This window comes from Chinchilla lanigera, unplaced genomic scaffold (genome assembly GCF_000276665.1).
Source record: "Chinchilla lanigera isolate Chin_1 unplaced genomic scaffold, ChiLan1.0 scaffold00003, whole genome shotgun sequence".
Taxonomy (NCBI): domain Eukaryota; kingdom Metazoa; phylum Chordata; class Mammalia; order Rodentia; family Chinchillidae; genus Chinchilla; species Chinchilla lanigera.
In genome coordinates, this window is record NW_004955404.1 from 32,985,725 (window position 1) to 33,008,756 (window position 23,032).

Consider the following 23,032-nt stretch of genomic DNA (forward strand, 5'->3'; position numbering starts at 1 on the left):
TTCTGTTTCATTTCTTGCTATTAAAAGCACTTGATTCTTTAATTCAGATTCAGAAGAATTTTCCAAGTTTGAAATTAATGTTATTCTTTCATAGATTGAGAAGCTGAGACCTAGAGAATTTTAGTGGTGATACCAAAACAGTACTGCTCATAAACAGCAGGGGTAGGGTATAAGTTTTAGTTTTTTGTATACAGATCTCATTTTCTGCTATATCACACAACAGGCCACAAAGTAAGGACTCTTGTCACAGTTAATCCACAAGCTATGTAATATTAGGCATGTCATTTTATAATCTTTTTAAAAAACTGCTATAAAATTATTTCCCAAAAAATATATGGATACAAACTAAACCATAATTTATTTAAATGATGAATAGAAAGTCATCACCATCGTATGTGCATATAAAAGCCACATCTTTAAACTTCCCGGGTGCTACTGAAGGCAAATCAGACAGCATAGGGGCTGGGGATTTAGCTCAGCGGCACAGCACCTGCCTGGCACCGCGAGGTCGTGAGTTTGATTCCCGGTACCAGAAAAAAAACAAAAACCAAAAAACAAATACGACAGCATATAAGTTGTGGATAACATTTAGCAATATATCCAAATAATCTTCAATCCTCATGATTCAAGGGACTTCCTGCAGGACTTTCCAAAGACAGAGTGGTATCCAAACATTTTTTTAAGGCTTTAGGTGATTAAAATCCCTGACCAGCATTAAAAGTACTTGATTTTCCCTGGAAGAATTGAAAGATTCACCATGGTAAGATTCACCTGGTGGTAATGGTGGACTGTGGGAAGCATACCCAGTATCTGGGAACAAACAAGTGAAAGGTTTTAGATTTCCTTCATTCAAAAAAGTTCCTAAAGTGGAAGTTAGATTAAAATATTTATTAGGAAAAAAAAATCTGATTAGAAAAGTTCAAATATGGTCCTCATATCACTTAAAGGAACGTGTTCACTAGAAGGTTGTTTGCAATATTGGGAGTGGATTATTATGAGTAAAACTAACTTTTGGACTTGTGAAGAAGATAATATGCTTATATTTACATTTAGGTTTTCACACATAGTTTTTACAGGTATGTTATTGTGTTTATCTTGCCAGACTTGAGTGTTCATGATATTATTGCTTAATATATATTATGAAAAAAAAAATGTAAACTTTACTAGACCTTTTCAGGGATGTTGTATAATGTTTTGGAAAATGAAATTTCTCTTTGACAAAAATCCAATATTCCCGTATAGTCTGCATGCCTTTATAAAGAATGTTGCGTTTGCTTGATAATGTGAACATACTGAGATTGATCTTTGCATACCAGGGAAATCAGCAAGAAAGACTCAGTGGATATTTCCACCCCCATGCAAAAATATGGATAGATTTTATTTAAAAACAAACATCAAACACACACACACGTTTGATACTGCCATGAGTAGCCCATGCCTTGCATCAAGAAGAAGTTGGCACTCCAGGGTAAAATTGTAATATGAAGTCCTTTCTTTCTTCTCTTGACAGAAACACACTCTTTGTAATGTCTGGTCTTTTCAGTATCCCTGCCGCTTCTCAGCTACAGACCTCCATTCCCCCTCGCTGTCTCAAGTGCGCACTTACTGTCCTTTCCTTTGGCCTCTAGCTGGTTAGTGCTCTGTGTTTTATGTTTTCCTTCTGTTTGTCCATAACTTTTATGTCTCTTTCGCTATCAGTTCTGCTTCCAGCACCACCCACAGCTTTCCATTTAGGGACCCAGACCTCAGAGGCAAGGCATTTCAGTTTCCTTTTCCTAAAAGCAAAGACCTGAAGTCCTAATGATGATTCAGGAGGTCCTTCCATGCCAGAAAGTATACCACAGCCATTAGAGCTCTTGTGTTCATGGTGTTACTGACTTTACAAATACATGTGAGTAGCCTGAAGCTAGAATGATGGTTGGCTTTCCCTGACACATTGTCGTCGCATCGTAGGAGGTTAGTAGGGGCTGTCAGAATGGGATGCTCCATCAACACTGAAAACAGATGAATGGTACAGTGAGGATTTTGTCCTCTTTCTACTGATGAAGTATTATTTTTGAATATGCTGGCAGCATTTCAAATGCTACATGTGGGCGGGGGGGAACACCATGTGTCTCTGACGTTTGTATTTATATATTAATGAAAGGTCCCCAGTCTTTGATCCAATGGTTTGTTTTATCCTTTCTTATTTCTATGAGTATTTTGGTTTGAGTGTATGAGCGAACTGTATGATCCCCAAGCTTCTGAAAGCACCTAGCGGTCTTGCTGTTTGATCTTTGCAGCTTTCTAGAATGTGCAGCAGAAGCAGGGGAGAAATATTCTTCTTCTGCGGTTATGCAAGAGCTTAAGGGGGAGATATTTTCCTCAGTGAGGGATTAGAGACCTGCAGAAGATGGTGCTCCTGTTTCTCATCCAGAGAATTTGAGCAGCTTGCAAAGCTCAGTGAAGCTTTATACCTTAGACTCAGTCTCTTTACGAATAATCTCCATATTTCTCAGTCCAGACTTGTCATAATTCACCACAGTATCCTTCATTTCCCTGAAGAACTGACTCCGTAGTGGTGTACAGTGTTCAGCCCTGGGCTTGGAAACAGATGTGTCTGAATTAGGGGAAACCAGATTTACCATGGAAATAATCACTGTTTCCAAAATAAGAATTTTGGATATATCTGATACAGTAAAACAGAGAAAGTAAGGAAGAATATATTTAAAGTCAAACAAACCAGTGGTATGTAATCATTATGTGTTTAATGATGTATTTTATATTGTTAATAATAAACCAGTTGGTATTATGTATGCAAATAGCCTGAACAAAGAGTTTCTATAATGGTAAACATACCAGTAAAGAACCCTTCCATCATTCAGCAGTGAAATTAAGTGATAAGCTGAGAACTGAAATATTGTTTCAGTTGGAAAAGTGGATGATGCTAACAGCTTTTACAAAATAGTTTGACTTATAGTGTTTATTTTCTTTTGTTCCTTAATTTTTTTGAGATTTTAAAACAGTTTCAGCACATGAAATAAAAATCTTGTTATTTAGAATTTAATATAGATTTGCATGGTTCATTTTTCTTTTTTCTAATTTGTATGTTTTTGTAAGTAAGCAATTCTTTTAAGAAGAGGGGGAACATGAAGACATCAACCCATTTCCTTTTTTAGTTGATCTGGTACCATTTTTGATGTTTTTTTTCTTTCCCCATTGTTGCTGAATAAAATGCCCTTGAGTACATTCCCTATTGCCTATTGTATATTTTGAATGGAGCTATAATTTATATTCTATAAGAAATGTTTTGTTTCTTGAAATGTGTGCTCACATTTTTGCGGGGGAGAACAGGAAACCAGTGTGAAATGACAATATAATTTAATGCTGTTCTGCTACCATACTAAAGCTGAAGAAAGATTTTGGTCTCCATCTAACAGAGCAATCATGTCTATATTAGCCTACTTAAATTAGATGTAACCAAGATGGTCTAGCTCACTCTGTCAAGGTCAGGTTGATATATACTAGTAGAACTCCTAGGCCATATTGTGCCTCAGATGTAGGAATTCAATAAATGCTTGTGAGTTTGTAAGTTAATATGTATATGAGTAGAGGTACATTTTCATGTCCAATAATGACAGCCTGAGAACATTAGTCTGGGTCAAACCTTAGAGTCCTTTATTATTAAGTTTTGTTCACTAAAAACTATGAGAATTCAAATGAACTTGAACAGATTTATCATTATTTTAAATTAAACAAAATGTCAGAGACTTTAAAATTTGCAATAGAAAAGTTACCTAAAATGACTTCCTAAAATATTAATGTAGTAGCTCTGTATATTTAAGAAAAGAATTTATCCTACACTAAAAGGTGTAATCCAACTGTTATCAATGACTTCTATTTAGTAATTTAGTGACTGAGCTAGAGAAGTTATAAAATTTTGTGTCCTTTTTAATCCCCAAGATGAATATAATATAGTAGCTCTTGTACCAAATATAAAAGAAATATTGTAGAGTTTTCCAAGTATTATTGCCAGTTAATAGTATTCAGATTATAATAGTGTTGAGTAAGGGTACAATCTGTAAATCATAGAACTTTAAAGCTAGAAAAGATATTTAAGTTTATCTAATGAAATCTCAACGTAGTCTTTAACAGAAAAGTGAGACTCCTGCATGTAGTGGTGACTCAAACCAACGAAATGAATGTTTTAATTAAATACTGTATTTATGCAATGCTAAGCAATGTTTTGTGTTTCAAACTTATCTTCTTAAAGATTATATGTCAATTTATTGTTCCTATTTAGATTCCTATGGTCTCTTCCATGAAGAACAGATTTTGCCCATTTTAACAAGCGTGTCTGTCTTTCTTACTGGAATAAAAGTGTCTCTTTGGTAGATGACTTGCCTTACTCTGCTTTATACTATTTTACCTCCACTTTTAATCACTCTGTCATAGAGCACTGCTTCAGATATTTAGGAATGGAATCAATGTCTCATAAGAGCAATTAAGCGTTCAAGTAATGTCATACATCCATTAAAAGGTGTGATTAACACATAAACATGTGTTCCATTTTTCTCCTCACAGTCTCCAAACGTCCACAACTACCCCGACATGGAAGCCGTTCCCCTGTTACTAAATAACGTGAAAGGGGAGCCTCCAGAGGACTCGTTATCTGTAGATCACTTCCAAACACAAACTGAGCCCGTGGACTTGTCAATAAACAAAGCCAGGACATCCCCGACCGCCGTTTCATCCTCCCCGGTTTCCATGACCGCCTCTGCCTCCTCACCTTCTTCAACTTCGACCTCGTCCTCCTCTTCCAGTCGCCCGGCCTCATCCCCAACAGTTATAACATCAGTCTCTTCAGCATCATCCTCGTCAACAGTATTAACTCCAGGACCCCTTGTCGCCTCCGCATCTGGTGTGGGAGGCCAGCAGTTTTTGCACATTATCCACCCTGTACCGCCTTCAAGTCCCATGAATTTACAGTCTAACAAACTGAGTCACGTTCACCGCATCCCTGTGGTGGTACAGTCGGTGCCTGTTGTCTACACAGCTGTACGTTCACCTGGAAATGTGAACAACACTATTGTCGTGCCGCTTTTGGAGGACGGGAGAAGCCATGGCAAAGGTAAGAGACAAACAAAGCCTTGCTTTATTTCAGCAGTGCTGGTCACTATTAGTTTTTTTAATCAGTGGAACCTTAATTGTATACAAAAAATGCATCGGAAGAAGCGCTCTGCTCCCTGAGTGGAGCACAGTGCAGTAGGAACCCTGTTTATTGCTTCGGTTGTTTTTGGTCTGTATTTTTCTTAACCACGTCATTTAATGTCAGCATTCAGATACCTGAAACGGCACAATGATGCTTACTTATTTAAATGTTCAGATGGAAAGGGCAAACTGGCTCGTAGAAAAGTGCAAATGCATAAATCCCTCACGGAAATTAGGCATTGTGAAGTTTTTAAAAAGTAAATCATATTTCTTCTTCTTTTGTTCAGACTGAAACTTCTTTGGTTGTCAGTAATATAAAATGCCTTGCAGTTGCAGTGCCTAGCATCTGATCGTTCACTTTGAGTCACTTGTAAATGAGATTACCCTTAAAATAATAATTTAAGGATTTGGCTAGAAAAAATATTTGTATTGTATCTTAAAAGTCTAAGTATCTTCAAATAACAAGATAATACTATAACAGAAATATTACAAAATGCAATTTTAATTTTCCCTTCTAGAGTTTAAAAGACAGGAAGGTATTTTGCCACATGAATGTATATAATAACACCTAGTTACTTCATTTAATTTCATAGTTATGCAGCTTATCGTGGAGTTATTTTCTGCTTCTGTGTTCTTGTATTTTTCCAGTTTTTGCCAGAATGAATGTGATAGCTCTAACCTGTTAATTCTTTTTTCCCTACACATTAATCTAAAGAAGAAGCCACCTATTCATAGCAATGTCAAATCTCATACTCATTGACTTGCTATGTTTTAAACTGAATACATAATACTCTTGTCCTTAGGACCTAGATATGATGCTACATTAACACATATTCCTTTTTGCTTTGAAACTGTTACTACCGAAGACTACAATCAAAAGATGATTGTTGAAGACATAAAATACTGTCTTTTAAAAAAATGCTAGTAAATATGATTTTGGGCCTTGTATAAAGTATAATTCAATAGAGAGAGAAAGTATTTGATTGCAAACTTAGAAAAATTTTGCAAACATACACTACAAAATTGTATGTTCACTATTGACAAGTGATTGTTTTACCTACATTGACTTTCTTCACGGTTCTGAAATAAATTGCCCCTCCCAGTTTAACAAAATTAAAATTTCATGATTCAGAGCAGCCTCTGTCCTCCTTGCTGTGTCGGACCAGGAAGTGGTCCCACTACTGTGTAAAGAACGGGTGGAGGAAAAGCATGAAGTAGGAAGCTTTTTCCAGGCAGGTGCTCTGTCTCTGAGCTACATCCTCCAGGAAGCTTTCTCATTACTTTTCCTCAAGTCAAATCTTGGGTGTAGCTATGCTTCCGAGCAGATTAACCTACTAAAATAGTAATAACATAACTGGAGGTTCAAATAATAATAACATAAATCAGATATGAGGTACTACTGAGTATGGTGAATGTTTAAACACATATGTCAAAAGAAGTTACAGTAAAAAGCACTTTGCCATGAATTCCCCTCAAAATACTCTCCTTTCCTTCAAACATATTTTTCCCGTTGCTCCTGTCACTTTCTGAAGAAGTTCTGGAAGTCCTCTTTGGTGAGTCTCTATGGTTTTGCCTCCTTTTGACTGTGAAGAAGAGCCAGAAGTTGTATGGTCCCAGATGCAGTGAATAAGTAGATGGTGACATACTGTACTGTTTTTACGAGCTTGCCTTCCCTACTGGATGTCATTCAGTGGCAACATTTACCATTTTGTATCACATCTTGTAAAGACACAAAAAGAGGACTTTGAGAACTGCTTCAAAAAATGGCAAGAATGCTGCAATAAGTTGTTTGAAACAAGGGGGAGTATTTGTGGGAAATCAGTGGCAGTGTTTGTTACTGTAATTTTTTAAAAAAATTATTCACTGTATATTTTGATCACATCCTGTATTTATTTTCCTTCTCAATTCAGAGATGCAGTTATGTTAGTCAAGAATCAGAAATTAACAAGTAGTGGAACATACCAGCGTGCATATTTCATTATATCTATGTTGGTATGTAGTGTACTTGATAGAGTCCTATCTTTCTGTAATAGCACTAAAGAGAAAATACTGCTTTCATTATGAAGTTGATTAATAAATATTTTAATGTTGCTCATGACCTTTTATACAGGTTTGACTCACTAATAAGGAAGCATAAGAGATATCTTTTATTTGCCTTTATCATTTTATGTGAGAGGTTATTTTTGCTTAATATGTATAATAGATAAAGAATATTGCTAAAATCTAATTTTCTAGAAAATGTATCATTGCAAAACTTTAAGACTAAGGCTGTAATTTGTTCCCCATATAAGCAGATTTGTTAGTTTCATTTAATATAGTATTTTTTACTCTCTAGTTTTTCATATCATGAATAAAAATGTATTTAATCATAAACCTCCTGGACTATGTTATGGTTGTTAGGAACATGAGATTTGAGGTCAGAGGTATGTGAGTTAGAATCCTGCTTCTCTCACGTATAGCTGTGGGTACGACAATTATTTAACCTCGTTAATCCTCATTTTCATCAGTGATTAAATGAAGATAACAGCGTGATCTATTCTAAGGTTGTTGGGAAAATTAAGAGCATACTATAAAGGTCTAACAGAGATCGAGTATCAATAAATGTTTGTAGTGATTTGTTATTCTTTCTCCAAAAATACTGAAGCAATGATGTTCAGATTTCTTTCCTAGGAAGACAGGAATCTGTGAGACAAATTTCTTTTACTGAATTACAAAAAAAAAAGAAAGCAATCCCAAAATATTGGTATGGAGATGTGTCTCAAAGTTCTTGCTATAACGTTACAAAGGACAAGAGATGAGTGTGAGAAATTATCTGGAAAAACACATTTTTCTACTTTTATTAGTTTATATTAATTTTTTATAATCACCATATTCTACAAATATTGCTATAGCATTTTACAAGTTTTTTTATTGTTTAACTGATTAATTAGATGATACTAAAAGTGTCCAGTGGAGGAGGCTTGCCTACTTCACAGAAGGAATAAAAAAGGCATTTCAGTATTTCCTCAAGTCTAACTTTGCACATACACAGCTGAACGCTGCACCAGCAGTGAAATGGCCGAGTGATAAAGGCAGCCCCTATTTCCCTTTCTGCTTCAGACCTGTGTATCTTGCATGGGTGAGGAAGAGAAAAGACCATAGAAGAGAGTTGGATTTTCAGAAGTGTTGATAAAAAAAGATACCACATTTAACTCAGATGAATTAGATGATTGCACTGGCTAATTACTTTTAAAGTTTATATGCTGTATCTGATCTCTACTAGAAAAATATTACCCTATATGTCATGATGCACAGAGGACTGTGGATGTGCACAGCCATCTCTCAGCTAGCACAGCGTGTAATCTGAGTCACTTGTTCATTCAGATATTTATTAAGCGTCTGTCATTATCAGACATTGTTGATGCCAGTGATGCAGTGTGAAACGAAACACTGTGTTTTGATCTCATAGTCCTCAAATTCTGGTGGAGACATCAATGTTAAACAAATAAGTCATAGAAACTAAGTGTTGGTTGTAGCTAGAGTTGAATTAAAATGGACTACCAGGGATATGCCCAGTGGAAGGAGTTCAGTTATATTATTTATTAATTTATTTACTTATTTTGGAGACAAGGTCTTGCTGTGTAGTGAAGGTGGCCTTGAATTCCCTTATGTAGCCCAGGCTGGTCTCGAGCTCATGCCAATCCTTTTGCGTCAGCCTCTCAAGTGCTGGGATTACAGGTGTGCACCACCATTCTTGGTAGTTTAATTGTAATCTAAAAAAAAGGGAAGTTGTTTTTGGTTAAAGTGTTTTCACATAGGCTGATATATATGGGAAGAAGAAATATTCTGACTCTGATGCAGAGGAGATAGTGAGGGTTTGGGGTGTGATAGGCTAAGGTTCCACCAGGAATCAACAGAAGACTGTGATGAGGTCAACACCTTAGCCCATCTAAGTAGGTAAACAGTGTGGGCTTAAAGGATGGGCAAGTTGTTAGTTAAACCAGACCATGTCAGTATCCCAGCAGGGTCCTGAATATACTATATGAACAAAGGTGGAAACATGTTCTGGAGAATACAGGAAAAGAGAAAAGTTTAGAATAGAGCTATGAGAGCACGGATATGAGAGGAGATCTGAGGAAGGTATTTTTCTGTTCGATACTGAAAGGACAGATCACAGTTAGCCCCGAAGTGATGTTGAAGGGTGCAGAGTACTACATGTAGAAGTTTCCTTACCCTGTAAGCTGGGACATGACCTCTATAAACAAGATGCTAAAGGGATTATTGACTTCATAATAATCAGCCCAAGAATTGCAGTCCAGTCTGAGGAAGTCTGTGGCACTTTTCCCAGGAGATTTTTATTGGTTTTTACAGATGCTTGGTAGCAGAAAACCAGAGTGTTACAATAAATCACATAGAAAGTTGTTCGCTTCATTACTGCCTTGGTGGAAGAGTTTGACATATTTAGAATTTTCCTTGCTTTGAGTTTAAAGTGTATATTTACTACCCCTGAGCACAGTGCTAGCAACTACAAGGGAAGGATGTTGCAAGGGAAGCATGTACTTTCTATCCTAGACCTTACATTATAGTATGAAAAAATGTTTGTCTGATGGTGTGAGTGCCATGAAGAAAATGAAGGCATGATTTATTTGAAGAAACTTCGTTGAAAACTTACATGAGGAAGGGTGTAACCTTAGGTCTAATCAAGGAAGGCTGCTCTGAGACATCAGCTCTGCTAATAACACTTGGGAAAGACTGTCCTAGAAAAAGAGAAGCTCAGGTTCAAAGCCCTGTGCTCACATGAGCATGGCCTACTTGAGGAGGATCAGTGAGGAGGCCTGCGGGACTGAAGGGGAGGGAGCTAGTAGGAAAATGGTGGAGATGAAGGCCCAGGGTACACAGGGCTGCAGCAGGCAGAGCCTGGTGCGCCAAGGTGTAAGTGCTTTGGTTCGGGTTTTCAGTAGGATGGGTAACGAGTGGAATCAGAACTTGGAGGAGGTGGTTTAATCTTTTACAAAAATCACGGTGTATTTTGAAGAATATGGGTCAGGAGTGAAAATAGAGAGGCCTAGTAAGGAACTATAGCAATGTGAGCTGCAAGAGCACCTGAGACAAGGAGCAGAGGCCCATATGACTTTGGTCTTCTGGTTGAGCTGTTGAGCAAATAGCAGCCCTCTACTTAGACAGGAAGAGTGAGGGGGGAAGGGCATTCCCCTTTCATATGTTCAGTTCCACATGCCTGTTTCCGATTGGAGCGCTGAGATGTGAGTTGGACAAGTGAGCCTAGGGCTCCTTTGAGATCCAAACCCTTTGAGATCCTTTGCGGTGAGGAGGTGTTCAGTGCTGTGGATCATCACGGGTGAGAGCCAAAGCAGAAAGGAAGAATGCAAGACAGGGCCGCTCAGCCTTTTGAGTTTGGAGGGAAAAGAGGGATCCAGTAAAGCGGAGCCTGTATGCTGTGAAGGAAATAGGAGAAGCTTCAGGAGAAGGCGAGTGAGTAGTGTTTCTCGGGGGGATTTGTCAATCTCACCAAAGGCTGCTCTGGCTCGGAATCCGGTGAGGACTGGGAATGGCAGGCTGGGCAGAGCGAGTTCATCAGTGATGCCCAGAGGTGTGTGTCAGTGCAGTGAAAGGACAGAAGACTGAAGTGAGCTGTTGTTCAGATGGAAGGAAAGGAGATGAAGTCCGAAAGTCTACCCAGCTCTTTTGGAGTGGTTTCATTATAATGAGCTGTAGACGGGGTGATACCAGGCAAGGCATTTTGCACCCTGCGGAGGGGTTCAAAGGGTTTCAAAGGTAGCAGATAGCACATAGCCTGTTTATGTGCTGTCATGAATTATCCAGTAGAGAGCTGAAAATAGCTACGTTAATTCTATAGAACAATAATGGGGAATCTTTTAGAGCTTTCAGTGATACAGCCCGCTGCAGCACACACTGCAGAGGGAAGAACTGCAGAAGGAGTCCTTGACTGCACATTATTGTTTAGACTATACTATACAGTAGCATGTATCTGACAGTAATTAATTTTATTTTTAAAGCCAAAATGGAAAAAAAATACACAATGAAAAAAGAAAGAAGATACCAGAGCAAAAGATAGTGATCTAGGATTGACACATGTAAAGGCTATAAAGTAAAATTGGTTCCACTGACAATTACAAGTGCAGAGACAGAAGTTTATCCTGTTTATCCAGGATAAACAATGGAAAGCGAACAAACAATAAGTAAAATTGAGTTCTGCTGATAATTGTGAAAATGATGCTGGAAGTAACATAAACAAAGATCAGACACTTGCGATTCACCGTTTAGTAGAGTGCTCTGGCTAATTTAAACAGCAAAATAATTTGTAGTAAATTTGTCGTGAACTTTTAAAGGAATTTTAAAGATATTTTCACTGAGTGGGTTACATTTGAGAAACTCAAAAAACCTAAAGGTTTGCCATAATTAGTTTGTATGCCATGACTAGTTTCAGAAAATCCAGTCAAAGAGCTAAAAAAAAATGGAATTATCACCTCCATCCCGTAACTGAGCCGATCTTTTGTACATACAATTGAAGAAACAGGTCATCTTGGTACTCAGCAGTGAGACCAGGATGTGATGGGTTAGGGGCTTTAGCACTGTCAGGGCCTGAGAAGCCCTGGTACAGCAGGTGAGTGTTTCACTGTTGCCCACTTTTCTTCCCTAACTACTTGCCCTTCCCCTTTATTAGCTTAGGCAGATGGCCTGTCATTTGTCTTTTCTGTTATTATTATCATCTTCTCCTTAACCGCTCACGGTGTAGCAGTGACATAGATTTACCTAGAGGGAAGGAGCCCAGCTTCGGTTTCTTACGCAGCCGTATTTTCTTTATGCAGACGTAATAGGAGCAGCTGACTTCACCAAAATTATTGCATTAAAACTTTTTACTGGAAAAGCAGTATATTTGGTAAATTCCCTACTATAAGTTCTTAGTACTTTTTTCCTCATTTAAAACAATTGTATGAGTAGATCATTGAATACAAAGTACTTTTTCCTAAAATACCAAAGAACATGTTGATTCAGCTGTTAAGAAACCAACCCAGGGGCTGGGGATTTAGCTCAGCAGCAAAGTGCCTGCCTGGCAAGCGCAAGGTCATGAGTTTGATTCCTGGTACCAGAAGAAAAAACAAAACAAAAACAAAACAAAAAAAACCCCCAAAAAACAAAACAAAGAAACCAACCCGGTTTAGGTGTGCAATTTCTTTGTTCCCTCCTTTAGAAGTGTGTTGCTTTTTATTATATTTAGATACAGACATGCAATGAAGAACCTTCCAAATGTATATCTTATTTTCATAGCAGCCATTCAGGAGTTTCAAAGGAATGTGGCTATGGGCACATACACCCCGTTTTCTTCTACAGGCTGTTGCTTTCCTCAAGCAATGTGTAGGAAGAAGCTACAAGTATATTTTTAGTCTTCTGCCATTTGTCTTTGCAAAGGGAAATATGGTCATCACAGCGCTTGCTGCACATCTTGCTGGAAGGTCTGACCCTGGCTCCTGGCACATTAAAGGCCAGGAGGGACTGGGGATTTAGCTCAGCGGCACAGCGCCTTCCTGGCAAGTGCAAGGTCGTGAGTTCGATTCCTGACACTGGAAGAAAAACATTAAAGGCCAGGAAGTTTGAAAACTGGAAGTTTGCTTCTGTGATAGTCCTCATTTCAGATTTCTTGATGTCATTAATTTCCTTCTGCTGTCAGATTTCCTGCTAGTTGATGGTGATGTCTTAGTTTGGGTCATGGTTCTTGTCACAGACCCTCTCCTTCTGTCCTCCTTACACATGGCTGTCCTCTATTAGCTCACTGTCTGGCGGAATCCTGGTGTCATCTGTCCATATGAGCAGAATAGTCCTGGGCAGCTGACCTATGTTTATGTACACAGTTTTTTTGGCTTCTGGTGTGACTGAGCTACCACTTCTTCCCTTGTAATTTATTCTTCTGCTTACACTTATGTGTGGTAATTGCTAGGTACAGACTAATATTTTAATTCTAAATGTGCTTTTTACCAACAAACCATGCAGTTTACCTTTGCTCTTCTTTTTTTATTTTAAAGAGTCAAAGAAGGATAACATAGTAACAGGGACTTACCGAATGACAGACAAAGTGGTAAGAAATTATCAATGGTTTTGTTTTACATATTATCTACAAGATAGTTTCTCAGGAAAACAAATAGAAAAATAATAGGGAGTTACAGACAAAAGTGGTGGGAGAGGGGCTGGGGATTTAGCTCAGCGGCAAAAGTGCCTGCCTGGCAAGCGCAAGGTCGTGAGTTCAGTTCCCGGTACCGGAGAAAAAACCAAAAAAAAAAAAAAAAGTGGTGGGAGATTATCAATAGTTGTGGTGCTATACTTCGGTATCTTCAAAGTGGTTTCTAAAGAAAAGAAATAGAGCTATACATGAGTGACCAATTGAATATTCATTGACTATTCTCAAGGTTTACTTATGTTCTTTATTGTTGTAGTATTGGTAACTAGGAAGTGGACCTATAATGTTGCTGTACTTAATTTATTACTGTAAAATATAAACTTTGATAGAAGACTATGTTCTACTATTATCACAGTGAAACAAAGGCAGGAGCTTGTTAAACAGAGAAAGGCATACATCCCATATTATGAAAAATCTAATTTTAACTAAGAGTTTGGAATGCTTTATACAGATATGTTGGTGATTTGTTGTTTGTACCTGATTTTCAACATGGAATAGAAATTTATTTGTATTTTCTCACTTCTGGGCGTGCACAGGAGGTTGAATAGATTCCATTAAAAAAAAAAAAAAAAAAAAAAAACTGGCTTCTCCTGCTCTTGTTTATCTCAGATATCTACAATCTGTTGATTCCACTGCTTCATCTGGCATAGACTGGGTGAGTTCTAAGATTAAGTGAAATAACTGGCTCAGAGAGGAGACAGAAGCTCTCTGTATTATTCTAAGAGAATTAGCAGAAAAGAGAAACCTGTTGGTAAGCTCCTCTGAGACTGTTAAATGCCAAAGACTGAATTTGGTCAACCTTTCTCCTGCATGAGTTAAATAATAAATACAAGTAAAAAGGAAAAAAGAAGACAAAAAGTAGTTTGGAGATCTAGGGCAGTCCTCTTCCAGTGATAAATGTTATTAAGGAAGTAAAGATAGCGGTAAATCTATTTATTAGGTAAAGTAGCTAAACGCAGAGCCTAACAAAAAAGAGTTTGTGATCATTCTGTTTTAAAGTAGTATTAAGAACTATTAAATAAAATAACCTTACATTACTGTTTTTGTTACGTTTCTCCTGTAACAAAGACACCTAATGATATTTAAATAGATTTCTGCATAAGTGTTACATTTTATTGATACAGTGTTCAGTGTAGCTTCCGTAATCATTTTTTACCACACCTGAAGAGTTCCCTTTGATACTTAGTACGTAGGATGTCATATACCGGATTTTGATGTGTAGTATCTCATTTCCTGTGTGAATAGTTTTTAAAAATATTTGTTCCTTTGGAATAATTCTCTTAAACATAATTTTGCATAGTTCAAGTACTGTTATGCAATGTGGGAACTCTTATTTTACATATCTGATTTTAATCTTTCATTTTTTCATAGAATTATTTTGATGGTATTTGGAGATATGTATATATGACTTTAGTACAAAGTAGGAACAAATGAAAGACAGAACAATATAAGATCCAAGAGGGAAACTGAGTTTTAGAATCACTGCCGGCACTGTTTTAAATTGGCCGTTTAATAATTTATAACTCTGTGGCAGTGTTTTTCTGTTCTCTATTCTTTCTTATTCCCTTGATAAATCTTTTCTATTCCAAACTACATTGCTATTTTCTCAGCTCTTTCACCATAGTTAATGCAGAATTGATTAATTGGTGTTCTGCTGTGTATTCTTTAGAAAATAGTTAATTGATATTTGTCTATCTAGTGAATAAAAGAGAAACTATCAGTTTACCAAGTAACAGTCACTTGCTCAATTCTTTTTCTGCCACCTTCACTTAGGGTGAGATCCTGCTTTGATCAGTGGCCAGTTATTTGTGCTTTTCATGATCAAGTGGCATCACCACCTTTTCTTCTAATAATTCGTTCATTCATTCAGCAGATGTTGTATGAACCAGTTAGGGCCAGAAATGTCTTTAACTCCGAGCCGTAGTACTTTAAAGAAAAATTATTAAACACCAACTGTAGTCTATAACGCACTGAAACAATATTATTTATGTTGTGGCCCGTTTCCTGTGGGGCAGTCTTGAAACTAGTTTAGTAGCTCACAATCAACATTTTTCAAGAATGAAAATAGAATGGAGATTTTCAAACAACCTAGAACAACATCCAAATGAGTGTTACTTCATGGAACTTGTTGATTACCTGGTATTTACATACCTGCAGGTTAACTGGCTCCTTCCTCCTTCCCTCTTCCTCTCTGCACCTCCTTCTCAGGGTTATCCCCTCTGACCCTGTCTTCTTTCCTGTGCTCTCAGTCCCCATTTCTGTTCGATGGCCCTATCATCCCCTTTAGTTCTGTCTGCATCCTTCACCATGCTGCCTTTTATTAAATCTTGATTGTTCTTGCTCTTCCATATCTAACCAAATCACCTATCCCAGAAATCCTACCTTGTGGAACTAGGACACTTTTATTGAAAATGACAACATTGTTACTGCCATCTAGTGGTACAATTTTAGAGCAATGAGCTTGTAAAGACTAAAAACTGTATATAATACAGTTTTGTTTTGTTTTTAAACTAGGATTGTGTCTGGATTTGCCCAGCCAGTGAATATGGTCCTAAGAAATAGTCAAACCTTAATTTGAAGCTTATTTTACCTACTTTGTTTTTCAAATTCTAAAACTGTGTATGAGTTCTTTTTTAAGTATATTTATTTTGGTCCAGAAAGAAAAAGCAAAAGTTCTACCCCATCATCCCAATTCCTGTCCTATACATTTCAGTATTGGCTCTAAAAAAATAAATAAAAGGCTACTTTCTGTGTATCTGTGTGCAGCATTTTTTAAAACTATGGACCCTATTTTCTGGCTAAATGTTTGCCAACTTATGCTGTTAGTAAGTTTCACTGACAGCCCAACCCACTGAGCAGGGAAACCAGAGTCCTGGAATGTTACAGAGAGAAAATAAAATTCAAATGGAGAGTTATATCTCAAGACAGCAAGAATTCAAGAAAACAGAATGTAAAAGAATTTGGTGAACCTGGAAGAACTGGGATAGCACTTGGAGAATTCCTGAGAGAGTAACTGCTTCCTCAGTAGCTGGGAGCTTACTTCAGTAGAAATAGGGTAGGAGTAGAAAGGTACTCCTATGACATAGGTGCTGTACTTTCCTGAGGACAGAAAGACCTAGCAGGACTTTGGTGATCTATAGTAAGAATAAGCTCCTTTATTAACGAGAACTGTAGTTGTTCATATGTTGTACATTGTTATAAATTCTCACTCTGTCTTTTCTCATTGCTGAGACAAATACCCAACACCCAAAGTTAAAGGAGGAAAGGTTTATTTGGCTCACAGTTTGTAGAGGTTTCATTCCATAATCGACTGTCTCCAAGGCAGGCTGGCATGACAGAGGGGCATTGCAGAGGAGAAACAGTTCATGATGGGCAGAAGGCACCAAGTTACATATGACAATAATAGTTTCTTTCTCCCCCTTTCATATTCTATCCAGGCTACAGGGCTCCAAGCTGCTGGGCTCTAGGCAGGCGCCAAACCAGTCAGTGGACTGATTTAGTAATCACACACCCTTAATCCTATCATTATACACTCTAGATCCAGCCACCTCTGAAAAAGCCCCATCTATGACTGCGTGAGGCTTTTGGGGAGCATCTAGACATAAGCTGTAACACATTGCTGTGCTACAGTAGGTTGGGAGAATCTACCAAGACTATTCACTGAAATTTAACCTTCATGGAAGTACCATTAAAGTTTATTAGTTGCTACTTTATTAATGTTGTGCATGATACCAGAAAATGCTCAGTAAATTTTTATTGAATGAAGAGAGATGAGAAAAATGAGTGAATTAGTGTAGTCAGCAGTTGTGTGGTGTTTTGTATGACATACTTGGGACTGTTTTGGCTGATATTGATCTGTGGTCCTAAACTATAAACAAAAAGGAATCTTTTCCTTGTGTGGTAAAGTAGAAAGTGCCTCAACATAAAAGCCAGCAAGGTTCCTACCATTCTTCCACTCCTATCTTTTTCTCTTCCACCAGATGTGTCTCATGTCCCAGCCACGTGTCTTAGTTTTGCATGGTGATACTCTACCGTATAGAAAGGGAGGTCTTTGCTTTACCAAATTATAAGGCATTTCACACATACATGCCTACACACACAGACACAGCTCTTCTTGTTGCCTTACTGCCTTAACCAGTGTCTGACTTGCAGACACTTTGTTCATACAATGAGTGAACACCATCCCCAAAGATGTTACTGCCTTGGATCAGTGAGCCACCTGTAGCTCCATAGTGTTCTTGAGTGTATACTGTTGTTATGCTTTCCCAAGTTTGTGTTATTTCACAGTACTTGATATTCTCAAATAATGTTTGGTGATGCATTATAGATGCTTGACATGATTTAGGTTTTAGTGGTTTCTGCAGTTGAGCCCCTGCAAGGGAGAAGTATGCTATAACTTCCAAAACAGTGTTAACAGAAAGATAGTGCTTTATGAAAATTATAGTCAGTTCTTATTCTTTTACTTTCATGTGAAATATTTTACCTATGAACACCGGGTGAATTACAACGACTTTGGTTGGATCTAGGCAATTAATAGAGTCAATTAGGTTTCTTAGATAATTGTAACTCCAGTTTGATGGCCTATCCCAGGATGAGGCAATTGACACCTCCTCCCCCACTGCAGTTAACTGTGTCAGCATCATGGTACAATCAGAATCTGAAAACGGTGGAGTATGTATAATCCCACTATAAATTGTAGTAAAAATTACCCCTCCAGACTCCATATTCCCTCCATTAAGTTCATAGACACTCTCTCTTTGTACATAAAGTTTTATGAAATAAATCGAGCGGTTCTCCTGTCCTTACCAGAGAGCAAGCTGTTTTGATTTAAAAGCTGATAATGGTACAATCAGTTTTTGATGTTTGCAGTGCATGTTAAAAGCATAAATTTCATTTAACAAACCTAGGTAGCAGGAAAATGCTGCTTCTATTTGTACTATATGGTTAAATGCCTCTTTGCGGGAAAGAATGAATGACGTAGTCACCATCGTGGGCCCATTTGTTACATCTATAAAACAGAGATGTGGTTTCTCTCCTCAGGTCTATAATCTTAAAGGTGTGTTTAAGTAAACCTAAGCCCCTGTTTCAAATCTTTCTGTGTTTAGAAGAAATTGTCAGTTTCTTGATTGGATTTTTGTCTCTTCTGTGTTAAACTCGAAGGCTCCCTGATCATCTCCAGTGTGGCCTCTGTCAGAGCGAATGTTTTAAATCAGTCCGTACAAACACAGGGACCTTTTAAACAGAGGAAACCTTCCAGAGACCTAGCTCGTAAATCCTCCAGGAACATGAATTAGACTCTGGAGGAAGTTGTATGTTATAATGAAAGCGGACTAGGTGACATTTGAGGTGAAAGTTGAAGAAGCAGGCTTTAATGCTCAGAGTAGGTAGGAGCATTCCAGACCAGAAAGAGCGTGAGCAAGAAGAGCAAAGAATGGAGGGTGTGTGAGGAATGAAGAACAGTGTAGTTTTATTGAAATGTTGGCTGTAATCTATGCTTACAACACAGACCGCCTGTAATATAAAGCATACATTGCATGTGTGCTGTGCACCGTACATTACGTACAGGAAAGGCCCTAAGATCCTGTCTCTCAGAGCCTTTTAACTCCTTGCTTAGATTTATTTCTTATGTTCTTTGTGAATATGATTTTCCAAGTGTGCATAAATTAAAAAGTGCAAATAGAAACAACCAAGGAAATATAAGTGAAAGGAATATTTCTGAGTCTTTATTGTTGTATCATGAGTCTTCTGAAATGTTTTATGTATTCTCATTTGCCACAAACATTTGGTACCACTTTGCTTTCTGTAGTTTTCCTTGCTAAAAAGAAAAAGTAAATAAGTCAATGAAATTGGCATTACCAATCTGCAGACATTTGATGGCATGATTCTCATGTGCTAATCCCCTACCCACATTGGGACAATTCTCTTTTCTTTAGGGAAAATAGCAAAAAGTGGCAGCCAACAAAGATGTCAAAGTTATTATTAAAATAAGAACTTGCATAATCGCAGCAAGGTCTTTCTGGATGGAAGCAAATAGGCTTACACAACTCTGTAGTCCTTGGAGATAATGCTTTATTACAGCATAATAATTGCTTTTGAAATAATGACTATTAGTAATGAAAGAAAGGTTAAATTATTTCACTCTATTTGAATAAGGCTGAAAAATGTGTAATAAATCTTATGAAGATATTTATTATAGCCATCTAAATAATAACAACTTTACCGAATGCCCACATATTCTTTGTGCCTTACATATGTTATCGTTAAATCTGTAACAGCCAACTTGTAGGCATTCTTGACTGTCTTTTACACATAAGAGAGCTGAGAGTTGTGTAAATTTCTCTACTCTTAAACGCAGAGCAAATAAGTGGTAGAGCTTTGAATTAAATAAAAGTTTTAAAACACTTCAAAGCCATTTGTCAGTATTTAGAATTGACGTTGAAATGTTATTTGGAGAATTTATCAATATTAAATATACTAACTATTTTACCTCAAATTAGTGTAGTATTATATTTTTAGACCATTATTTTTTGTTGAGGTTTAAAATTTATTATATATGGAATATATCCTTATAAAATTAAGTGTGTATATGTTTATGAATTGTGTGAAACAATTCCATGTAGCTGAATATTGACATTATAGTGATGTAGTATATATTTCCATTTCCCCAGCATCTTCTAGCATGAAAAACAACAGCCTCAAGCTGTAGGTTAACATTTCTAGGTGTAGGGAAATTTTGTCAAGTGTGGTTCACTGAGTTTCAGAGGCCGACATCTGTGTCATTTTTAGACATATCTGGTCCCTGCCTGCAGCTCTTCTGAGTGAGAAATTAGTTAGAAAGACACACACAACACAGACGTGCCTGTTCTGTCTTGCCTTGTTCTGATCGTGTTATTTTCTGAAAAACACAAGGGCAAAACACAAAATAAAGACACAGCCAACATTTATTATTGCTGTTATAATTATATTTATTTTTCTTAGATTAATGACTTCAATAAAATTCTGAGCACTAGCCAATAGCTAATAATCATTATAACATTACAGTCTTAGAATTACCCTAGCTTATTTAGCAGATGTTCAGAAATGCTTTTTTCAAAATTGGAAAATAAATTTTTAAAAAAATGTGTATGTTTGGTTAAGCAGAATAGCTTCATAGTAAGAGCTGGAAATTTTCAGTTTTTATTTCAGTATCTTTTATATTTTTCTAGTTCTTTAGCTATTTATTAAGCATGTCAAAAAGTAAAATACCTTGTATGCTGTCCAAAACGTACTGGCATCATAATTTGTGATGGTACTTTCTACTCTATTCCCAAAGTCATGATTTTAATGGAACATAATCCATTTATCATCTAATAAATGAGTGGTAGCTGGCGATGTGCTGTTTAGTGGCATTATTGTGCCCATTGGTATAGTCTGCAGTAATCAAGGTAGTATAACCTCCAATTACATGTTTTATTATCTCATTATCTACCTTGCAACTAGTTCAACTGTTAAAAGGCCTGGGGTTTTTATTTTTTTCTTTGTTGGCCAATTGTGATCATTTTTAATGTTAATCACCGTAAGTCCCGACACTTAAAAGTACACCTCTTCCATGATAGTAGTTTTTAATTATGTATTTTTTTATTAGTACAAGTTTGCCATACACAATGATTGCATTTATCATGGGGAGTTTGTACTTGTACATAACACATCTTAATTCTTTTTGTCCCCTTCCCCTCCCATCTCTCCCTGCTCTTCCCACCTCTTTCTTAATCTTCTTACCATTTGAGAAAACTCTGGTTGTTTTCTTTTTCTAAAGTCCCTTTTCTTTTCCTTCCCCTATCCACCCCTTACCTGAAAGACAACTGTATAATTTCATAAGTGTAATTTTATATGATCTGCTATAAATGGAAAATTGCAGCTTTTTCTATTTACAAATCTAAATAAGCTACTGAATGGTTATTAACTATTTTTCAGTGTTACGCTCTGTATTTATAATTATGATAAACGTTAAGAATGTAGTCATCCTTCATGGCAAGAGTATGCCACTTCCAGATGCAGACTTGAGTTCTTCACATTATTTATTTATTCCATACCTTATTCCAGGAAAGATATGAGGAGCATCAACCTTGCTATTATAGTTTAGTTAGTAATTCAACTACAAGTTATGTGAATATTACTGTTTAGCCAGTTTATTTAGAGAGGCCTTGCGTATTTTTAAGGTTCATAATGCAATGTCCAGCTGATGTCTGGGCATGTTAGAATATACTAAAATTAGAATATCGTGTTATACTTTAAGCATGAAACTGTAAATATAGGTACATATGCACACATAAAGATGTATCAGTGTGGACATACGTATATATTCATATAAAAATAATACTGTTTGAAGACATTATTATACCCTATGATAGTATAATGAAAGAATAAAAGAAATTAGTTGCTTTATGAGATTGAATTTTATACTATATGTTCTTAAGTAAGAAGAGTCTTCATGTTTGCTGTTCAAACAAATGTGACGACTGTAGCACCAATTCACTTTCTTGTTGCTCTCTGATTCATTTGTCGAACTTAGTGAAATTTAAACTACCAGACTGAAAGACTAAGAATTCTTAAAAAATGTTAATTTCATTATTTTGCCTTTCCCTGAAATATTGATGTGTATTTCTTTCCATTTATTTATTCATTTCATTAATAACACATTCCTCATTTTACCACATGTACAATATACAGACAGTATCCACAACAAACCATGGACTGAACCAAAAATACCTATAGTGGGACAGGTTGTGTAATACAGATTAGCACAGCCCCATAGAGGCAAGACCACTGGGAAAGATGCACTGGGGAAGTGGTTGGGAGGGAGTGGTCGCCCTTCAGGAGAAGGCTGTTCCTCAGAGGAAAGGTTTATATATTTACATTATCCAGGTTGACATGAGGAAGGGAGCGCATTTTTTTAAATGGCCAGTCATGGAAACATCAAAGAGCATAGTGTGTCCTGGTTCCAATGGACGTAGATTTTTACAAGCAGATAGAAAGGTTGATGTGATTCAAATAAGGGTATTTATAAGAAATGCAAATAAGGCAAAAGAGAAATATTCATGGGTTTGGTTTCCATAGGCATTGTGTTCCAAGCTAGGAGGTCTGTATTTCCTGAGTGCTACAGACAGAAAGTTAGAAGTGGGGAGCAGTTTACATGAAATCTGTGGGCAAAGAGATGAATATAGTGAAAAACACAGGAAAAGAGGCAAATTAGGATGTTATTACTGGAAACCACTGGAGACTTTGAGAGTCTAGGCAGAGTTGGTATCAATCGAAATATGGTAGAACGTACTGGCCAAATTGAGTTTTAGGGATAGAGGGTGAAAATGTAGGGAGGATATTTCTCAGGGAACATGTTGAGAATGTTTAGTGGGAAAATATTTGAATTGAAAGATTGCATTGAGAATTTAACCCAGATAACACAAGTCAAAAAGCAAAAAATAAAAACGTTGAGACATGAAGTAGTCTAAAATATATCTTAAAATGCATCCATAAAAGAATATATTAAAATACAGTATTCAGAAAGATGTCCAGGAGCTGGGGATTTAGCTCAGCGGCAAAAGCGCCTGCCTCGCAAGCGCAAGGTCGTGAGTTCGGTTCCCGGTACCGGAGAAAAACCAAAACCAAAAAAAA

At 36.9% G+C, this 23,032-nt stretch overlaps 1 protein-coding gene across 4 annotated transcripts in view; it reads left to right on the forward strand.

The window, feature by feature from the left end:
• Nucleotides 1–23,032, forward strand: part of Klf12 (Kruppel-like factor 12) — a 411,890-nt gene that overhangs the window by 270,089 nt on the left and 118,769 nt on the right. For all 4 annotated transcript variants that reach the window (XM_005374183.1, XM_013516598.1, XM_013516591.1 and 1 more), the window contains one exon: nucleotides 4,564–5,110. In XM_005374183.1, the coding sequence (XP_005374240.1) occupies nucleotides 4,564–5,110 (547 nt within the window). The remainder of the gene's footprint in view (nucleotides 1–4,563; nucleotides 5,111–23,032) is intronic.